The sequence below is a fragment of the Myotis nattereri genome (assembly GCF_964212035.1).
Source record: "Myotis nattereri genome assembly, chromosome: 6".
In the NCBI taxonomy this organism is placed as follows: domain Eukaryota; kingdom Metazoa; phylum Chordata; class Mammalia; order Chiroptera; family Vespertilionidae; genus Myotis; species Myotis nattereri.
Window position 1 is genome coordinate 62448702 of NC_138081.1, and position 16340 is coordinate 62465041.

Consider the following 16340-nt stretch of genomic DNA (forward strand, 5'->3'; position numbering starts at 1 on the left):
TGGTATGGGACTGGGGCCCTTTGATTCTCAGGCAGGACCACTGCAGTGGAGATCACTCTCCTGAATCTTAATTGAATCTTAATTGCCACACTATGGGTGCAGGACCTGCGTATTCCACTCCTCTGCCCCTCCTACTCAATATGGCTGCTGCTTTATATCCTTATTTATAGGAATTCTGTTCAGTTAGTCTTCAGGTGGCTCTCAATGATGGTTGTTCTATAATTTAGTTGTAATTCTGATGTGGTTGTGGGAGAAGGTGAGCACAGTTTTACCAATCTGCCACCTTGACTGGAAGTCATTTTTTTCTTTGTCTTAATCTAGTTAAGGGTGTATCAATTTTGTTAATCTGTTCAAACAATTTTTTTTCTGTTGTTTTTCTGTTGCCTGTCTATCTCTGCTCTAATGTTCATTATTTCCTTCCTTCTGTTTGCTTTGGGTTTAGAATGTTCTTCTTTCTCTAGTTCTTTGAAAAGTGAAGTTGTTGATTTGAGATATTTTTCCTTTTTTTAAGGTAAGAATTTATACCTTCATTCTTATCACTGCTTTTACTACATCCCATGAATATTAGCATGTTGTGTCTTCATTTTAATTTGTCCAATTCAATTCCCTTGCAATTTCTTCTTTGGCTCATTAGTTGATTAAGAATGTGTTGTTTAATTACCACATACTTGTAAATTGTCGGTTTTCTTCCCGCTGTTGATTTCTAGTTTCATTGCATTATGATTGAAAAACATTATTTGATTTCAATCTTTTTTTGTTGTTGTTAATCCTCAACCAAGGATTAATTTTCCAATGATTTTTAGAGAGAGTGGAAGGGAGGGGGAGAGACAGAGAAACATGGATGTGAGAGAGACACATCTATTGGTTGCCTCCTGCATGCATCCTGACCAGGGCTGAGGATCAAGCCTACAACCGAGGTACATGCTCTTGACCAGAATTGAACCTGGGACTCTTCCGTCTGTGGGCTGATGCTCTACCCACTGAGACAAACCAGCTAGGGTGATTTTAATCTTCTAAAATTTGTTAAAACTTGTTTTATTCCCTAATATGTGGTCAGTCCTGGAGAATGTTCCATGTGCACTTGAGAAGAATGTATATTCTGTTATTGTTGGATGAAGTGTCTGTATGTCTGATCAGTTAAACTAGTCGGTAGTGTTCAAATTCTGTTTCCTTATTTCTGCTTGTTTTACACATTATTGGAAGTGGGGTATTAAATCGACTATCCATTACTATCTATTTCGCTCTTCAGTTATGTTGTTTGCTTTATATATTTAGCTTTGGTATTTTGTACATATATATTTAAAATTGTCATATCTTCACCCTAGTTCGTTTGGCACAGTGCATAGAGCATCAGCCTGCAGATTGAGGCGTCCTGGATTCAATTCCGGTCAAGGACACATGCCTAGGTTGTGGGCTCTGTCCCCATTGGGGTGCATGGCAGTCAATCAGTGATTTTCTCTCATCATTCATGTTTCTCTCTCTCTCTCTCTGTCTCTCTCCCTTCCTTTCTGAAATCAATTAAATAAATAAAAGACTGGAATCTTCTTTTAAAATTGTCATATCTTCACGGTTAATTGGCCCTTTTGTCTGATATTAGCATAGCTGCCACTGCTATATTTTAGCTACCATTTGCATATTAATAGCTTTTTCTATCCTTTTACTTTTAGCCTGTGTGTCCTTAGATCTAAAGTTAGTCTTTTTTAGACAATATATACTAGTAGTTGGATCCTTTTTAAAAATTCTATCCAGTGCTGACTTTGGCAGCACATGTACTAAAATTGGAACGATACAGAGAAGATTAGCATCGCCCCTGTGCAAGGATGACACGCAAATTCGTGAAGCGTTCCATATATTTTTTTTTTTTTAAATCTATCCATTCAGCCAGTCTATATCTTTTGATTGTGGACTTCAATGCACTTATTTATATTTAATGTAACTACTGATAGGGAAATACTGTTGTCATTTTGTTCATTGTTTTCTGTATGTTTTGTAGTTTGACCATTTCCTCTCTTACTCCCTTCTCCTTTGTGTTTCATTGATTATTTTTTTTTTTTGAAGTGACATGCTTTGATTTTCTCCTCATTTCCTTTTGTGTAAAATCTAGAGATATTTTCTTTGGTTACCATGCGGATTATATTAAAAAAATCTTAGTCATGACAACTTGAATTGAGTACAAAAACTCCACTCCTTTATCTCTGCCTACCCCCACTTTGTTATTGTCACAAATTATACTTTATTTTGTACCTAACAACATAGATTTATAGTTATTTTTTGCCTTTGCTTTTAAAATTCTATACAAAAACTAAAAGTGGTAACTCAGGCATCTGCATTTAGTTTATATTCTGCATTTCTTTTTTTTCTTTTTTTATTAAATCTTTATTGTTCAGATTATTACATTTGTTCCTCTTTTTTCCCCCCATAACTCCCCTCCTCCCAGTTCCCGCCCCACCCTCCGCCCTCACTCCCCACCCACGGTCCTCATCCATAGGTGCACGATTTTTGTCCAGTCTCTTCCCGCATCTCCCACACCCCTGTCCCCCCCAAGAATAGTCAGTCCATTCCCTTTCTATGTCCCTGATTCTATTATGATCACCAGATTATTTATTCACTTGATTCTTAGATTCACTTGTTGATAGATGAATGTTTGTTGTTCATAATTTGTATCTTTACCTTTTTCTTCTTCTTCCTCTTCTTAAAGGATACCTTTCAGCATTTCATATAATACTGGTTTGGTGGTGATGAACTTCTTTAGCTTTTCCTTATCTGTGAAGCTCTTTATCTGACCTTCAATTCTGAATGATAGCTTTGCTGGATAAAGTAATCTTGGTTGTAGGTTCTTGGTATTCATCACTTTGAATATTTCTTGCCATTCCCTTCTGGCCTGCAAAGTTTCTGTTGAGAAATCAGCTGACAGTCGTATGGGTATTCCCTTGTAGGTAACTGAGTTTCTTTCTCTTGCTGTTTTTAAGATTCTCTCTTTATCTTTTGCTCTTGGCATTTTAATGATGATGTATCTTGATGTGGTCCTCTTTGGATTCCTTTTGTTTGGGGTTCTCTGCGCTTCCTGGACCTGTAAGTCTATTTCTTTCACCAGGTCGGGGAAGTTTTCTGTCATTATTTCTTCAAATAGGTTTTCAATATCTTGCTCTCTCTCATCTTCTGGCACCCCTATAATTCTGATGTTGGTACGCTTGAAGCTGTCCCAGAGGCTCCTTACACTATCTTCGTATTTTCGGATTCTTTTTTCATTTTGCTTTTCTGGTTGGGTGTTTTTTGCTTCTTCGCATTTCCAATCTTTGCCTTGATTCTTGCACTCCTCTGGTCTGCTGTTGGGAGTCTGTATAGTATTCTTTATTTCAGTCCATGTATGCTTAATTTCTAGTTGGTTCTTTATCATAACATCGAGGGTCTCATTAGATTTCTTGAGGATCTCACTACATTTATCGGCGGCTTCTAGACAGTTCTTAAGAGACCTTAAAAGTGTGGTTCTGAACTCAATATCCTCCATTGACAGTTTTGTCCTGTTTCTTTGTCTCCGCATTTTTTATGCTTTCTTGGTGCACCCCCTAGTGGTCTTTGTGCGCAGTCTTATTGTAGTTAAGCCTTGATTGTTGTCGGCAATACCGGTGGTGATTTGACCTCCAGGCTAACTGGCTATGAGAGTCAGCTGTGTCTCTATATTCTGCATTTCTTTATAGTTGGTTCCTAGATTTTTGTTTCTTAGATTGGAGGCATATTCATCTGTTTATATGCCTTGTGAACTTTGTTGAGATTTGGGCATTTGAATAATTGACAAAGGTGTAAAGGCTTGAAGAGGTGCCTATAAGTCTGGCTGGAGGCTCTGAGACCTCCCAAACTTTTTCTGGAGATGTATCTTCTCTGAGTTTGTGTGTGTGCTTTCATTCTGGGATATACATCAGCTTTTAGCTGTGTTAATTTCCCTAAGAGACTTGCCCTGGTTTCTTCTCAGGAACTGTTTCAATTTTTATTGTATTCCTGTCTGTACTCTTTTGCACCCTCTGCTTAAAGAACTGTAGACACCCTGTTCTTCTAATGCACCTGTGCTCTCTTCTGTTTTCAGTGGCTTTCAACCAGCATCCAAATCATACCACCACTTCCACTAACTCTCTAAGTCAGTAGAATCTAGTCCCTCAGGCAACCTTCACACAGCCAGAATGTTAGACACAAGTGCTTTCTGTCCTCAGGAGAGAGGCGGGAATTGGAAGTTTCCTCTCAATTGTGTCACACTGCTGGGTAGGGGGAGGGGCTAGGCTGAGCAAAATGCCACAAACTTTTCAGTGCAGCTTCCTACTGGCTTTGTGTTCACCTGGGTGTTGTAGTTTCCCAACTTGTTTCCAGAGTTTGGTCCTTATATTGTTGTTACCTTAGTGTCTCCATGGGGAATGAGCTTCATGGATGATGTGACACCCCATCCACCTGTCTATTGTATTCACTAGTCACAAATAGCTAAAAAAAACTTTCAGAGTGTGTGTGTGTGTATGTATGTGTGTGTGTGTGTGTGTGTATATATATATATATATATATATATATATATATATATATATATATAGCTAATATACTAAGTGTCCATCCGACCGGTAGCTATGACACGCACTGACCACCAGGGGGCAGACACTCAACGCAGGAGCTGCCATGATGTGCACTGGCCATTTACAGGCACTGCGGAACTGTCTCCCACAAAGCAACATTTGGCTTCCCTGAAGTGGGACACAGGCCCTGCCACCACCCCGGAGTGACACCCCACCAAGTCATAGCCGATGCTGCCAAGACCCCATGGCACAAAATGTGGCCCAAAGCCCAGCCCAACCCAGAATCGGTGGCTATGGGCACCAGGTAATGACATCACGTAGCAACACCCAGCTTCCTCTCCCTAGCAAATAGCCTCCTTGGAGTTTCTTCAGTCCAGGAACCCGACTTGCTTTATAGCCAGGTGGAAACATTTTACACTTTAACCAAATGTCTGTGAAGCATTTTCCCATGCCTCATCTCATTTGATCCTCACAGAAGTCCTGGAGTAGGTAGATAGGAGACTTGGTGGAATCCTATTTTCATTAGCCAGAAAATGGAGATTTAGAAAGCTTAGAAACTTGACCCACTGAAAAGAGTTAATGGTGGACCTTGAAAATGACTTCAGATTTTCTCACTGCATAGAATGTAGTCAAACACTGCTGCAGTTAAATCTTTTACCCTTTGTTCTTCCTGTGTGATCTACAATAATAATTTGTTTCATGTTGATGTTTACTGCTGTGTTGCTGACAATTACCTGAAAGAGAAGTTGGGTGCTTCACTAGCCTAGAAAAAGTTTAGCTAAATCAGAAAGCAGGTCTAATTAAGCAAATTTATTCTATATTTATACAAGGCTAGGTTGACTTGCGCATGTGTGATACATATAAAGCTCACGCTGGCGCCAATCACATGTGTGTTTTCATCTGTCATTGTCCATTGTGAATTTGGTTAACACTTCTATTATGGAGAAAGGGCGAATAGCGATATTAAAATACTAGAAGCCCGGTGCAAGAATTCGTGCACAGGCGGGGTCCCTTGGGGTGGCCTCTGGAGATCGGGCCCCAGCTCACACCCTGTCTTGCAGCCTCACCTTGGCCTGGCACCATTCGGTCTGTGGGATCATCAATCAGGGCTGGGCCCCCACCCAGCTCCCTCAGCGCCTGGGAGCTGGGTGGCGGCCCCGCCCCTGGTTGCTGTCTGCAGGGCAATCAGGCTCCTGCTCACACCTGCCTTCGCCTGGCACCGCCCGCTCACCTGCTTCACCATCCTGCCGCGGTCCCGCTCTCGTCAGGACCAGCAGTGCCTCCACTGCCGCCCCCTGGTGGTCAGTGCATGTCACAGTGAGTGGTCGAACTCCTGCCCAAAGGGACAATTTGCATATTAGGCTTTTATTATGTAGGATTTCTTCTAATTAATTTGTTTAACGTGCACAAATTCGTGCACCGGGCCACTAGTCTTAATGATAAAATATATGCTTGGAAAACATGCTTATCCAGCAAGTTTTATTTACCTACACATCTATCAATGGTGTGCTACAAAATTAATTAGAAATAGCTAAACCATTAGAATAAAAATCTTTTAGCTTTTAAATGAATTTCAAGTTTTAAATAGCACCACTGTTTATATGAAGTCAAATAATTGTATTAACACATTGTTTGCGGGTAGTTTTTATCACGCGCTAACAGGTGGCGCGGGCCATTTTTGCTAATTTTTTGCGCAAATGGCAATGTTCAGTAAAATTATAACTTTAGTTTACATATTTATACGTTACCCGCATTCTACCGCTAGTCTATAAAAAACGTATTGATATGTGTCCTGCGCTCTACTACACTGGTAGAACGTATAAATACATAAAACATATAAATACGCTTCCCGCATACAATGTGTTAAATACAGAGGTATTTGGAATTTAATCTCATTAAAACTTTTTTTTTTTTTTTAAATTGGGAACAGAAAGGGAGAGGGTGAGATAGAAACTTCCTATATAATGAGCTAATATGCTAATTAGACCAGACAGTGGAATGACCTTCCGGAACAATCAGTGGGCAAGGCCATGGGCCTGAGCCCCTTGCATGAATTTTGTGCATCAGGCCTCTAGTCAGTAAGATAGAATCATTGATTAGCTGCCTCCTGCACGCCCCCCACCCACTGGAATCAAACCATATCCTCGTGATTCACATGTCGATGCTCAACCACTGAGCCATGCCAGCCAGGCCTAATCTTATTCTTATAATGGGAAATACTGAATTAAGTTTGGCCTAGTATAAAAGTTCCCCAAATTTTACTCCAAAAACCTGATTTAAATAACGAAATCCAGAAATGTTTTCAGGACTATTTAAGAAAAAATTTTCCTCTTGTGGGGTGAGGGTTTTGATAGCCCATAGAGTATTCTTTTGGAAACTATGAGATTATAGTAACATCAGAAATCCAGTGTGTTTAGTTTTGAGAAAACTTTGTTTTCTCAAACAGGACGCACCTGTTAAACAGGAGACATTGAAACACTAATTCTGTATCACATGCATGCCTTTATTACTTTAGGTATAAACACTTTTTTACTCATTAAAATTTTTATTCTGACTTGTAATTTCTAAGTGATTATAAACTTTAGTGGACTAAGATAATGCATTCAGTTGATTTTGTTTTGTGATCACAATCTGTTACAAACTTTGTATTTTCAAGACAAAGCAGAATGAGTAAAATTTAACCATATGCAGTGCAACTTCACTTGTTAAGTTCACCTGCATTGCTATGATGAGCAGCAGACAGAAGAGGGCAAAGGGAAATTCAATAAGTAGGACCATGTATATATACATTCCTGTAAGGTAACCATAAGTGGACCTATATATTGAATAATCAATTTCTATTTAATTAGTGATAATCTTCTTACTAGGGTATATATCCTTGAAGGCAGGTATCACCTCTATTCAAAATTGTATCTTCTTACTCCCACCCCTATTCACACATTATAAATTTGTAGGCAACAGACCGAGCTCAACAGCTTTGATTAAAGTTAGAGCTATTTCTAGTTGTTTGTCATTTTTTGTTACATATTTACTCCCTAACAAGTCCTTGTTCCTCATAATTTTTTAATAATTCTATTTGAATTCTAAAACATCTCAGTTCAAAAGGACAAGGCTTGACACCATGCCAGTCATCTCCAAGATAAAAAAGTCTTACCTAAGATTCTGAAGGTCCACTATTCTTTGAATTCTACAAAATAACTGAGTTTGCCATTTAATAGCAGTCTCTCATCTGATACAACATTATTTAAGTACGAATCTACCCTGGCTAATAAAAGCAAATGAAATTCAGAATTGTTACTAATTCTGAAGTCATGACTATTTAAAGAGATTAAGACAGCAAATAAAATTGGAGAAAAGTTATTCTTTATTGAAAAATACCAATAATACTGACAGACTTCAAAAGCAGTTCAGACTTCCAGAATACAAAGTACTCAATACATTTTTTTCAAAACTGTTTGCATTTCAAACAGCATTTTTTGTAAATCAAGTTTGATAATCTGACTAAAAATATTTTCCAGCTTTATTATTTATGGAGTGAACATCTTTAAAGTGGGGTCAACTAGGTGGGCAGGAGCAGAATGCACCTGGGCTGTGCAGCAGACAATAGCCACATGTCCCACAACTCCCGGGCTGGCAACAAAAACACTGCACAAGATAGCTGCCCTCCAGTGTCAGAGGATCTTGAGAAACAGCATATCAAGAGATAGCCAGCTTTTCTTAATTTATACATTTTCATTTACATTTAAATTGCTTCTTGAAGGAAATCTTTAAGAATGACAGTGTAATTAATGTCATCCAATAACTCTGAATTTTAAAAAACTATAATGAAAGAATTGAACTGTTACCATCAAAACAGTCTTTGCTGAGCTATGAGTAATAATTCTATGCTTTTTTAGATGCAACAAAATTAATACATATGCAAGTTTAATTTGAAACCACAAAAATTATGTATGTAGGCTCAGATAGTAGCAGTGTTCACTTTATTACTAATAGCTTAACTGGAACAACCACTCTACTCATTCCACCAGCAGGAATAGCAGCACCAAGACCTAAAATTCTTTGTGTAAAAAGGCTTATGTCATTTTCCAAGTCCCATTCTTTGCATGCTCCAATTCTTGTTATCTTATTTAAAACATAAAAGCAACAGGATTTGGAGAGTTACTATTTGCTGTATTAAAAACAGTTATACAGCATCTTGAACTTCAAAAAGCAAAATACTGTGAACGGCAACCCTTCTTCACAGCTCTAAACTTGAAGCTGCCAAGCAGTCACTGCTCGTGCCAACAGTGGTATTTCCACAGGAAAACAGCAGAAACTAAAGGAATCATGGCACAATGTATTTCTGAATTCTTTTATCTACCATTGGTCCTGGGGCTTAGAACCTTCCCCTCGTAGACTATATCTGTTGATTATTCCATCATCTTTAATGGAGGAAAGGCATCAGGTCATATAGCGCGTAATAGCTCTCAGAGCATAAAGGAGTTCGGCTTGCATCCTAGCTTCTATAAGAAGCAGATTAACATGAACCTGCATATAAAACATAACATTTAAGGTAAGGTTATAATCATTCACAATTAGTTTTTCAGTGCGTCTAATAAAGAAACACCAAAAATCAAGCACATTTTCTGTGTTCCACTGAATAACTTAGAAGTCTTGGGTTTACTGACTAGAATATCAATTTTTCTTTATATTTTTATTGATTTCAGAGGAAGGGAGAGCGAGATAGAAACATTGATGAGAGAAAATCATTGATCGGTTGCCTCCTGCACACACACTACTGGGGATCGAGGCCGAAATTCCGGCAAGTACCGTGACTGGTTCATAGGTCAAGGCTCAACCACTAAGCCAAATTGGCTGGGCCAGAATATCAGTTTTTCAAAACAAAAGCTATCTGATGCTCTTTTTGGGTAGTTGTTTTGTGCTTTTATTTGTTTGATCACATCTCTTCTGGGAAGTATATTTCAGAAAATCTAGACAGTGCTTTATTAGAATATCAATTTCCCAAGTCAAATCATCATTCAATCATTTCTATATAAAGATGAATCAAAGACTAGACCAGGTATTTCTAACAAAACATTTTTTTTTTAAAGAGCTCTTGTACAACAGTCTTCTCCTAAGTGATGACAGCCAGCACTTTAAAGATGGGCCAGACCACCTGTCTTTATTCTTTTACTCTAGCACAGTGGTTCTCAACCTTGGCTGCACATTAGAATCACCTGGGAATCTTTTTAAAATCCTGATTTCTGGCCCTCATCCTCCAGAAATTCTGTTTCTTTGTTACTAATGTTGTGGCCCCACCCCATAACAAAGAAACCGAATTTCCAGAGAATGAGGCCCAGAAATCAGGATTTTAAAAAGATTCCCAGGTGATTCTAATGTGCAGCCAAGGTTGAGAACCACTGCTCTAGCACCATGAGGTTCTCTCCCAAGCGGTATCTGAGGCAGCTGTGCTGGAATGTTTTGGGTTGGGAGAGGTGATGGAAAGGTTCGAGATGCTTTGGATTAGGTGAAGGAGAACAAGAATCACTAAGTTACAGAGTAAACAAGCCACAATAGGTGCATACCTTCTCGGAGTGCTTGAACTGCCTCCAGAAGCTATCATACATTCTTTTTGTAACCTTTTCAGGAGTGCAAACAATAGTTTTGATATAAACTTTAAAGCTACGATCCAATAGCTGGTTAATTTCACCATAGTCATAGTCATCATATCTGTTAAAAGACAAAGTGAGAACCATGTTTTCGATATATGAGCTGTTTTCTTCTTACAAAAGTACAGAAACCACTCGTAAATGCTAATTCCTTTCCCCTCTTTGTGTAGGCAGCTGTCCCCCCAAATAACAACTTTACAATGTTTAAATGGGAGTGGGTTAGTGAGTGGAAATGGGTAAGAAACAGAAGTTAGGGAGAGGAACAAAAAATTTGCCAGTGCCCAAAAAATAGTATGTATTTACAATCATGAATAAGCAACCACATTGAGGTGCAAATTCTGGAAATGGTTTATGAATATTGCTAAAATTAGACAATATTTATTATTGGTACTATTACATGATAAATAAATTGTAATCCACTTGTGTGAATAAAATAATTAGAATTCTTTTTCTCATGTTCCCAAGTTTCTTGGGTTATATGAGTAAAAAAAACGGGGCGGGGGGGCGGTTTCTAGAGGAAAGATGGTCTATAGATGGCCTCACAGTGTCTTCTACACTTAGGAGACACTGTTCTGATTTAAGCCAAAATGGTCAAAGGCTCCAGTGTCTGCTCTACCCACTATGTGATGATTTCTAGAACACCCAAGGACTAAAATCTCCTACTTGTTTTCAGTGGAAAAGGGAGAAAGTTCTTGCAAAGCTGGTCCTAACCATTTAGGAGGTTAAAGTCAATAGCTAAAATAATCAGAAAGTGCTGTGACATGGAGTTTGTGTGTATGTGTCAGAAAGCAGTATATAATAGCTGCACTCCCTATGTAACATAATAATGTGGCTGAATACCTAAGAGTCAGGACATGAACGTTTTACACTTTGATGAAGTATCATGGGAGTAGGGCATAGCTTTTGAAGGAGCTTGAGAACAGCCAGAGGGGTACTATAAGATACTAAGTTCCAAGAAGGTAGAAATGTAAGTGTGTCAGGAAATAGATAATACTTGACCTTCCTCCTCTTCCCTGGAAGCATCTTGCCAATGTCCCTAACTTTCCCTCCCGCCTAGCTAAGAAAGAGGAAACAAACCAAGCTGTTATAAATTGGTTCTCTGAAGCATAAGCATAAAAATAAGCTACTGGAAAGGGGATTGTTTTGAGCTTGTGTGTCTGTGTGCATATGTGTTCCAAGTACCTGAACAGTTTAGTCCAATGGAAAATACCTCTTTGTAAACATAAGAAAACAGACTAACCTTATTCCAAACATGCAGTGAATATAGTTCCAAATAGCCCGTCTGAGCATTGAGGTATCAACATCTTTGTGCATTGCCATTGTATTATAAGTAAGATTGTAAGCAATGTGAAATTTTTCATCAATCAACTGTCCCACATCTGGATAAAGGCGATTTACCAAAGAATAACCATGGTCTTCCCAGCAATAGTCCTAAATACAGAGAATAGAATAAATGTGAATAATTAAAATGTGGCCAAGTATTATCCTATGTCTACCACTCTTCAGTGTGGTGAGAATTGTCAGTTGGAATCCACTGCTGTTCTAGTACATCCCTAGCTCTCAGCTTCACTTGCACTCCAGTCTGATATTTTCAATTTCTATACTACAACATACAAAAGGTTGTTTATTACTCAGCGAGTTTAAAAACCAATGGACTCTCTTCCTTACACACAGGCCAACGTTTTCAGCGTTCTCTCTCTGTCTCCTCCCTCAGCCTCCAGAGGAGCCCTCTCTCCTTTTCCATCACTGCACTCATCCAAACCGTCCTCAAGTTTTATTTAGAAATATCCATCACTCATTCCTTTTCCTCCTACTGCATCTTTTGACTCTCAGACCTGTTTACTGGGTCTCCTGGTTAGATTTTCCACATTAAATCTCCCTGCTTCCTTTCTACCTCAAACAAAACTTAATAAAGCACCCACTTCTATGTTGCTCCCATATGTATTTTCCTAAAACACCTCTTTGATATCATGTAATTACTCTGGTCAAAACCTACAAATCTGACCAATTTCCCACTAGTCAGAAGTAGGAACCCTTTGCTTAAAGCTCACAGCAGCCCAGCCAGTTTCTCTAACTTCCTCCCTCACTATATCCCTTAACCTAAACTCAATTACTGTCCTCTGAATATAATGCCCATGCTTTTGGACCATTCAATCATCTCAATTCCTAATCTCCCTCCACAAAATGTCCAGCCTTCCTGATTGCTTTAATTCTAATCTATTATATTTCATGATACAATTTCACTATCAAGTAGAAACACACTATAACTTCCTTGTGTCTATTTTTGTTCCCTTAAACAATCTTAGTTCCTTGAGCAAAGAAATGAAATCTTATAGCTCTCAAGTATCTTCATAATCCTGGCAAAATAGTTATTAACACAGGCCCCTCACAATATGGAAAAGTTAGGAATATCAACTCATATTTACCTAAATTAAATATTTATACATTATTCTAAAATACCTTTAAAATACAGTATATTTCTACTGATGGACTAGAAGCAGTCTTATAAAACTAGAGCACAGAATAGATAACTATTTGCTAACTGATGATTGTCAACTTTTATTCTGGTACTAGGGGATACAGCTACTGTTGCTTCTAACATGTGCTTGCAGAACACTCAGCACAGTGCCTCCTGCAAAACAAAAAAAGGAGGAGGAGCCTGGTATCCTGGAGGACCACCAGTTCCTTATGTTTCCATGGACAGAAGTGCACAGGGGAAATTTACTGTATATTTCAAAGTTAATGATTTGGGAGCTAAAGAAACAGGACCCATCAACAATAATTCTATTCCCAACATCACTAACTTTATTCACTGAGAGATAGCTGTTAAATAATTATGGAATATTTATTTATGTGAATCCCCCCAAAGTTCAAATTTAAAATCCTCAAAAATTCTCATTGCCTCAAATAACATTCAGTTCATATTTTAAAGGGATTTGGGATGCTGTAATTGTTATGCTTTATTTTCTGAGGTTTCTGTATTTAAACACATCTTTCACCTCTGATTTTCTCATCCCTTTCCCTCCACTTACACATAATGCTTGATAGGCTGAGGACATTTCTCTTGTCATTCAGGACTGGTGCTTATCAGGGCAGAAATCGCCTCATTTTAAATTGGGGCTCAGTAGGTAGGGGAGAAAAACCAATGCTAGCTACATTCAAATACAACTGTTATTTATTGTTTAGTTGTATTACAACTTTGAGTTTTTATGCATCATTTGGGAACCTAACCACCACTGTAATTTTGTTTTATGGGTGAATGTGTTTTGAATTCTGAGCCACTGATTTATGAACTTTAATAATATATACACATTTAACAGTAGAATAAATATATCTAAGGGAACTGCCTGTACATAAAAAAGTTACTTCTTTCTGCAACATTTTATATTTCTCAAATCCACGTGGCTCTTTCTTATTTTAAGTCAAATTGAGTTATTTCAAACCAATTACTAGTATGTGTATACAATACGTTGCAATTTTACCTGGACTCGAAATGTTGGAACGTGCATCCCATGTCTAGAGAAATCCTTATAGCCATAACTAGTATCCTCAAAGTGACGAGATATCTCTCTTGCTGGTGTAACTTCATCATCATCTGAAATAATTATAAAAACTACTGAAAACTTTTAAAAAACAGGATGCTAGTTAAAAATTCATTTTACCATTAACAAGTAAAAATAGGATAACGTTTTCTTTGACCAACATCAACGACAATAGTCTTAAAACTATAAAGAGAAATAGCTCACTTACCAGTAAATGCAATATAATAAAAGTATATTTATTATCTACACTAATAAAAGACAAAGATGCTAATTACCATACCTTCACTATGCCCACCAGCCAATCAGAGCGACTAAATGCAAATTAACCCAATCAAGATGGCAGCCGGCAGCCATGGAGCTGGAGCAACCAGGAGGCTTGGTTGCCTGGGCGATGGAGGAAGCCAAGCTTCCCACCTGCCCTGAGCCGGCTATGGCCTCAGCTCATGGCAACAAAGTTTCAATTATAGAAAACAAATAAATCCCAGATACCTGCTTCCAGCCAGCCTCCACTGGGAGCTTGGGTGGCTGGGGGACAGGGCCAGCCTGCAAGAAGCCATCAGCCCCTCGCCCAGGATGGCCACACCCTCATGGGGTGAGGGTCCCCGCTGGGGGGCTTAGGCAGCCTGTAAACGGCCCTTAGCCCCTCACCCAGACTGGCCAGGCACTCCTCTACACTAATAAAAGAGAAAAATGGTAATTGGCGTACGGCGCTACCCTTTTCATTGGCTAATCAGGGCTATATGCAAATTAACTGCCAACTGAGATGGCAGTTAACTGCCAACAAAGATGGCGGCTAATTTGCATATGTAGGCACAATGCAGGGAGGCGAAAGGGAAAGCAGGAAGAAGCCCCCCTGCCACTGACAGTGATTGGAAACCCCCAGGGCCGCCTTTGCCCTGCCCCTCAGCCATGATCGGAGAATCAGGCGCCTTTGCCGCCCTGGCCAGTGATAGCAGGAAGTAGGGGTGGAGCCAGTGATGGGAGCTGGGCACGGTCGAAGCTGGCAGTCCCGGGAGCTAGGGGTCCCTTGCCTGGGCCTAAAGCGGAGCCCACGATTGCGGGCCGCTGCCACTGCGGGTCCCCGCTGCCCAGGCTGGACACCTAGGCCAGAGGCGTTAGGCCTGGGCAGGGGCGGAGACTGCAACCACGGGGAGCTGGGGGTCCCCTGCCCAGGCCTAATGCTTCGGCCAGAGGCGTTAGGCCTGGGCAGGGGCGGAGCCTACAACCGCAGGGAGCTGGAGATCCCCTGCCCAGGCCTGACACCTCTGCCGGAGGCCTCAGGCCCGGGCAAGGGGCCAATCCGGTGATTGGTGATCGGAGGGTGATGAGGGTCAACTACTCTGGCCGAGGCATCAGGCCTGGGCGGAGGGCTGGGAGTCCCCTGCCCAGGCCTGATGCCTAGGCCAGAGGCATCAGGCCTGGGTGGGGGGCGGAGCCGGGGATTGGAGGGATATGATGGTCCTCTTGCCCAGGCCTGAAGCCTGGGTCAGAGGCGTCAGGCTTGGGCGGGGGGTGGAGCAAGCGATCAGAGGGAGATGGGGGTCCCCTGCCCAGGCATGATTCCTGGGCCAGAGGCCTCAGGCCTGGGCGGGGGTCAGAGCCACTGATCGGGGGGAGATGGGGGTCCCCTGTCCAAGCCTGACACCTCTGGCGGAGGCGTCAGGCCTGGGCAAGGGGCCGATCAGGTGATCGGAGGGTGATGGGGGTCTACGCCTCTGGCCGAGGCATCAGGCCTGGGCAAGGGGCAGAGCCAGCAATCGGAGGGGTCTGGGGGTCCCCTGCCCAGGCCTGACGCCTGGGCCAGAGGCATCAGGCCTGGGCTGGGGGCAGAACCAGTGATGGGGGGAAATGAGGGTCCCCTGGGGGGAAATGAGGGTCCCCTGGGGGGAAATGAGGCGTCAGGCCTGGGCAAGGGGCTGATCCTGCGATTGGAGGGTGATGGGGGTCAACGCCTGAGGGCTCCCAGTACGTGAGAGGGGGCAGGCTGGGCTGAGGGACACTCCCCCCCCGCCACACACACCCAGTGCACGAATTTCGTGCACCAGGCCCCTAGTATATAATAGAAGGGTAATATGCAAATTGACCCTAACAGCACTATGGCACACTATGACACACACTGACCACCAGGGGCAGATGCTCAATGCAGGAGTTGCCCCCTGGTCAGTGCGCTCCCACAGGGGGAGCTCTGCTCAGCCATAAGCCAGGCTGTCGGCTGCCAGTACAGCGTTGGTGGTGGGAGCCTCTCCCGCCTACTCAGCAGCGCTAAGGATATCTGAATGCAGTTTAGGCCTGGTCCCCGCTGGCAAATGGACATCCCCCGAGGGCTCCCGGGCTGCCAGAAGGATGTCTGATTGCCAGTTTAGGCCCAATCCCCCAGGGAGCGGGCCTAAGCCAGCAGGTGTCATCCCCCGAGGGGTCCCAGACTGACTGCAAGAGGGCATGGGCCGGGCTGAGGGACCCCCCCCGAGTGCACAAATTTTTGTGCACTGGGCCTCTAGTGCTATATAATAAAGAGCTAATATGCTAATGGTCATGACGCCCTTATAACGTAATGACTATTCAGCAGGAGGCTGCTTCCGAGACGGGGTAAAAGCAGGGAG

General features: G+C 41.4%; 1 protein-coding gene across 3 annotated transcripts in view; it reads right to left on the reverse strand.

Moving 5' to 3' along the window:
- Nucleotides 1-7896: 7896 nt before the first annotated feature.
- Nucleotides 7897-16340, reverse strand: part of SESN1 (sestrin 1) — a 101222-nt gene continuing 92778 nt past the window's right edge. For all 3 annotated transcript variants that reach the window (XM_081094862.1, XM_081094864.1, XM_081094863.1), the window contains exons 7-10: nt 13681-13793; nt 11439-11629; nt 10115-10259; nt 7897-9077 (exon numbers count right to left, since the gene is read on the reverse strand). In XM_081094862.1, the coding sequence (XP_080950988.1) occupies nt 8991-9077; nt 10115-10259; nt 11439-11629; nt 13681-13793 (536 nt within the window). In that variant the 3' untranslated portion in view covers nt 7897-8990. The remainder of the gene's footprint in view (nt 9078-10114; nt 10260-11438; nt 11630-13680; nt 13794-16340) is intronic.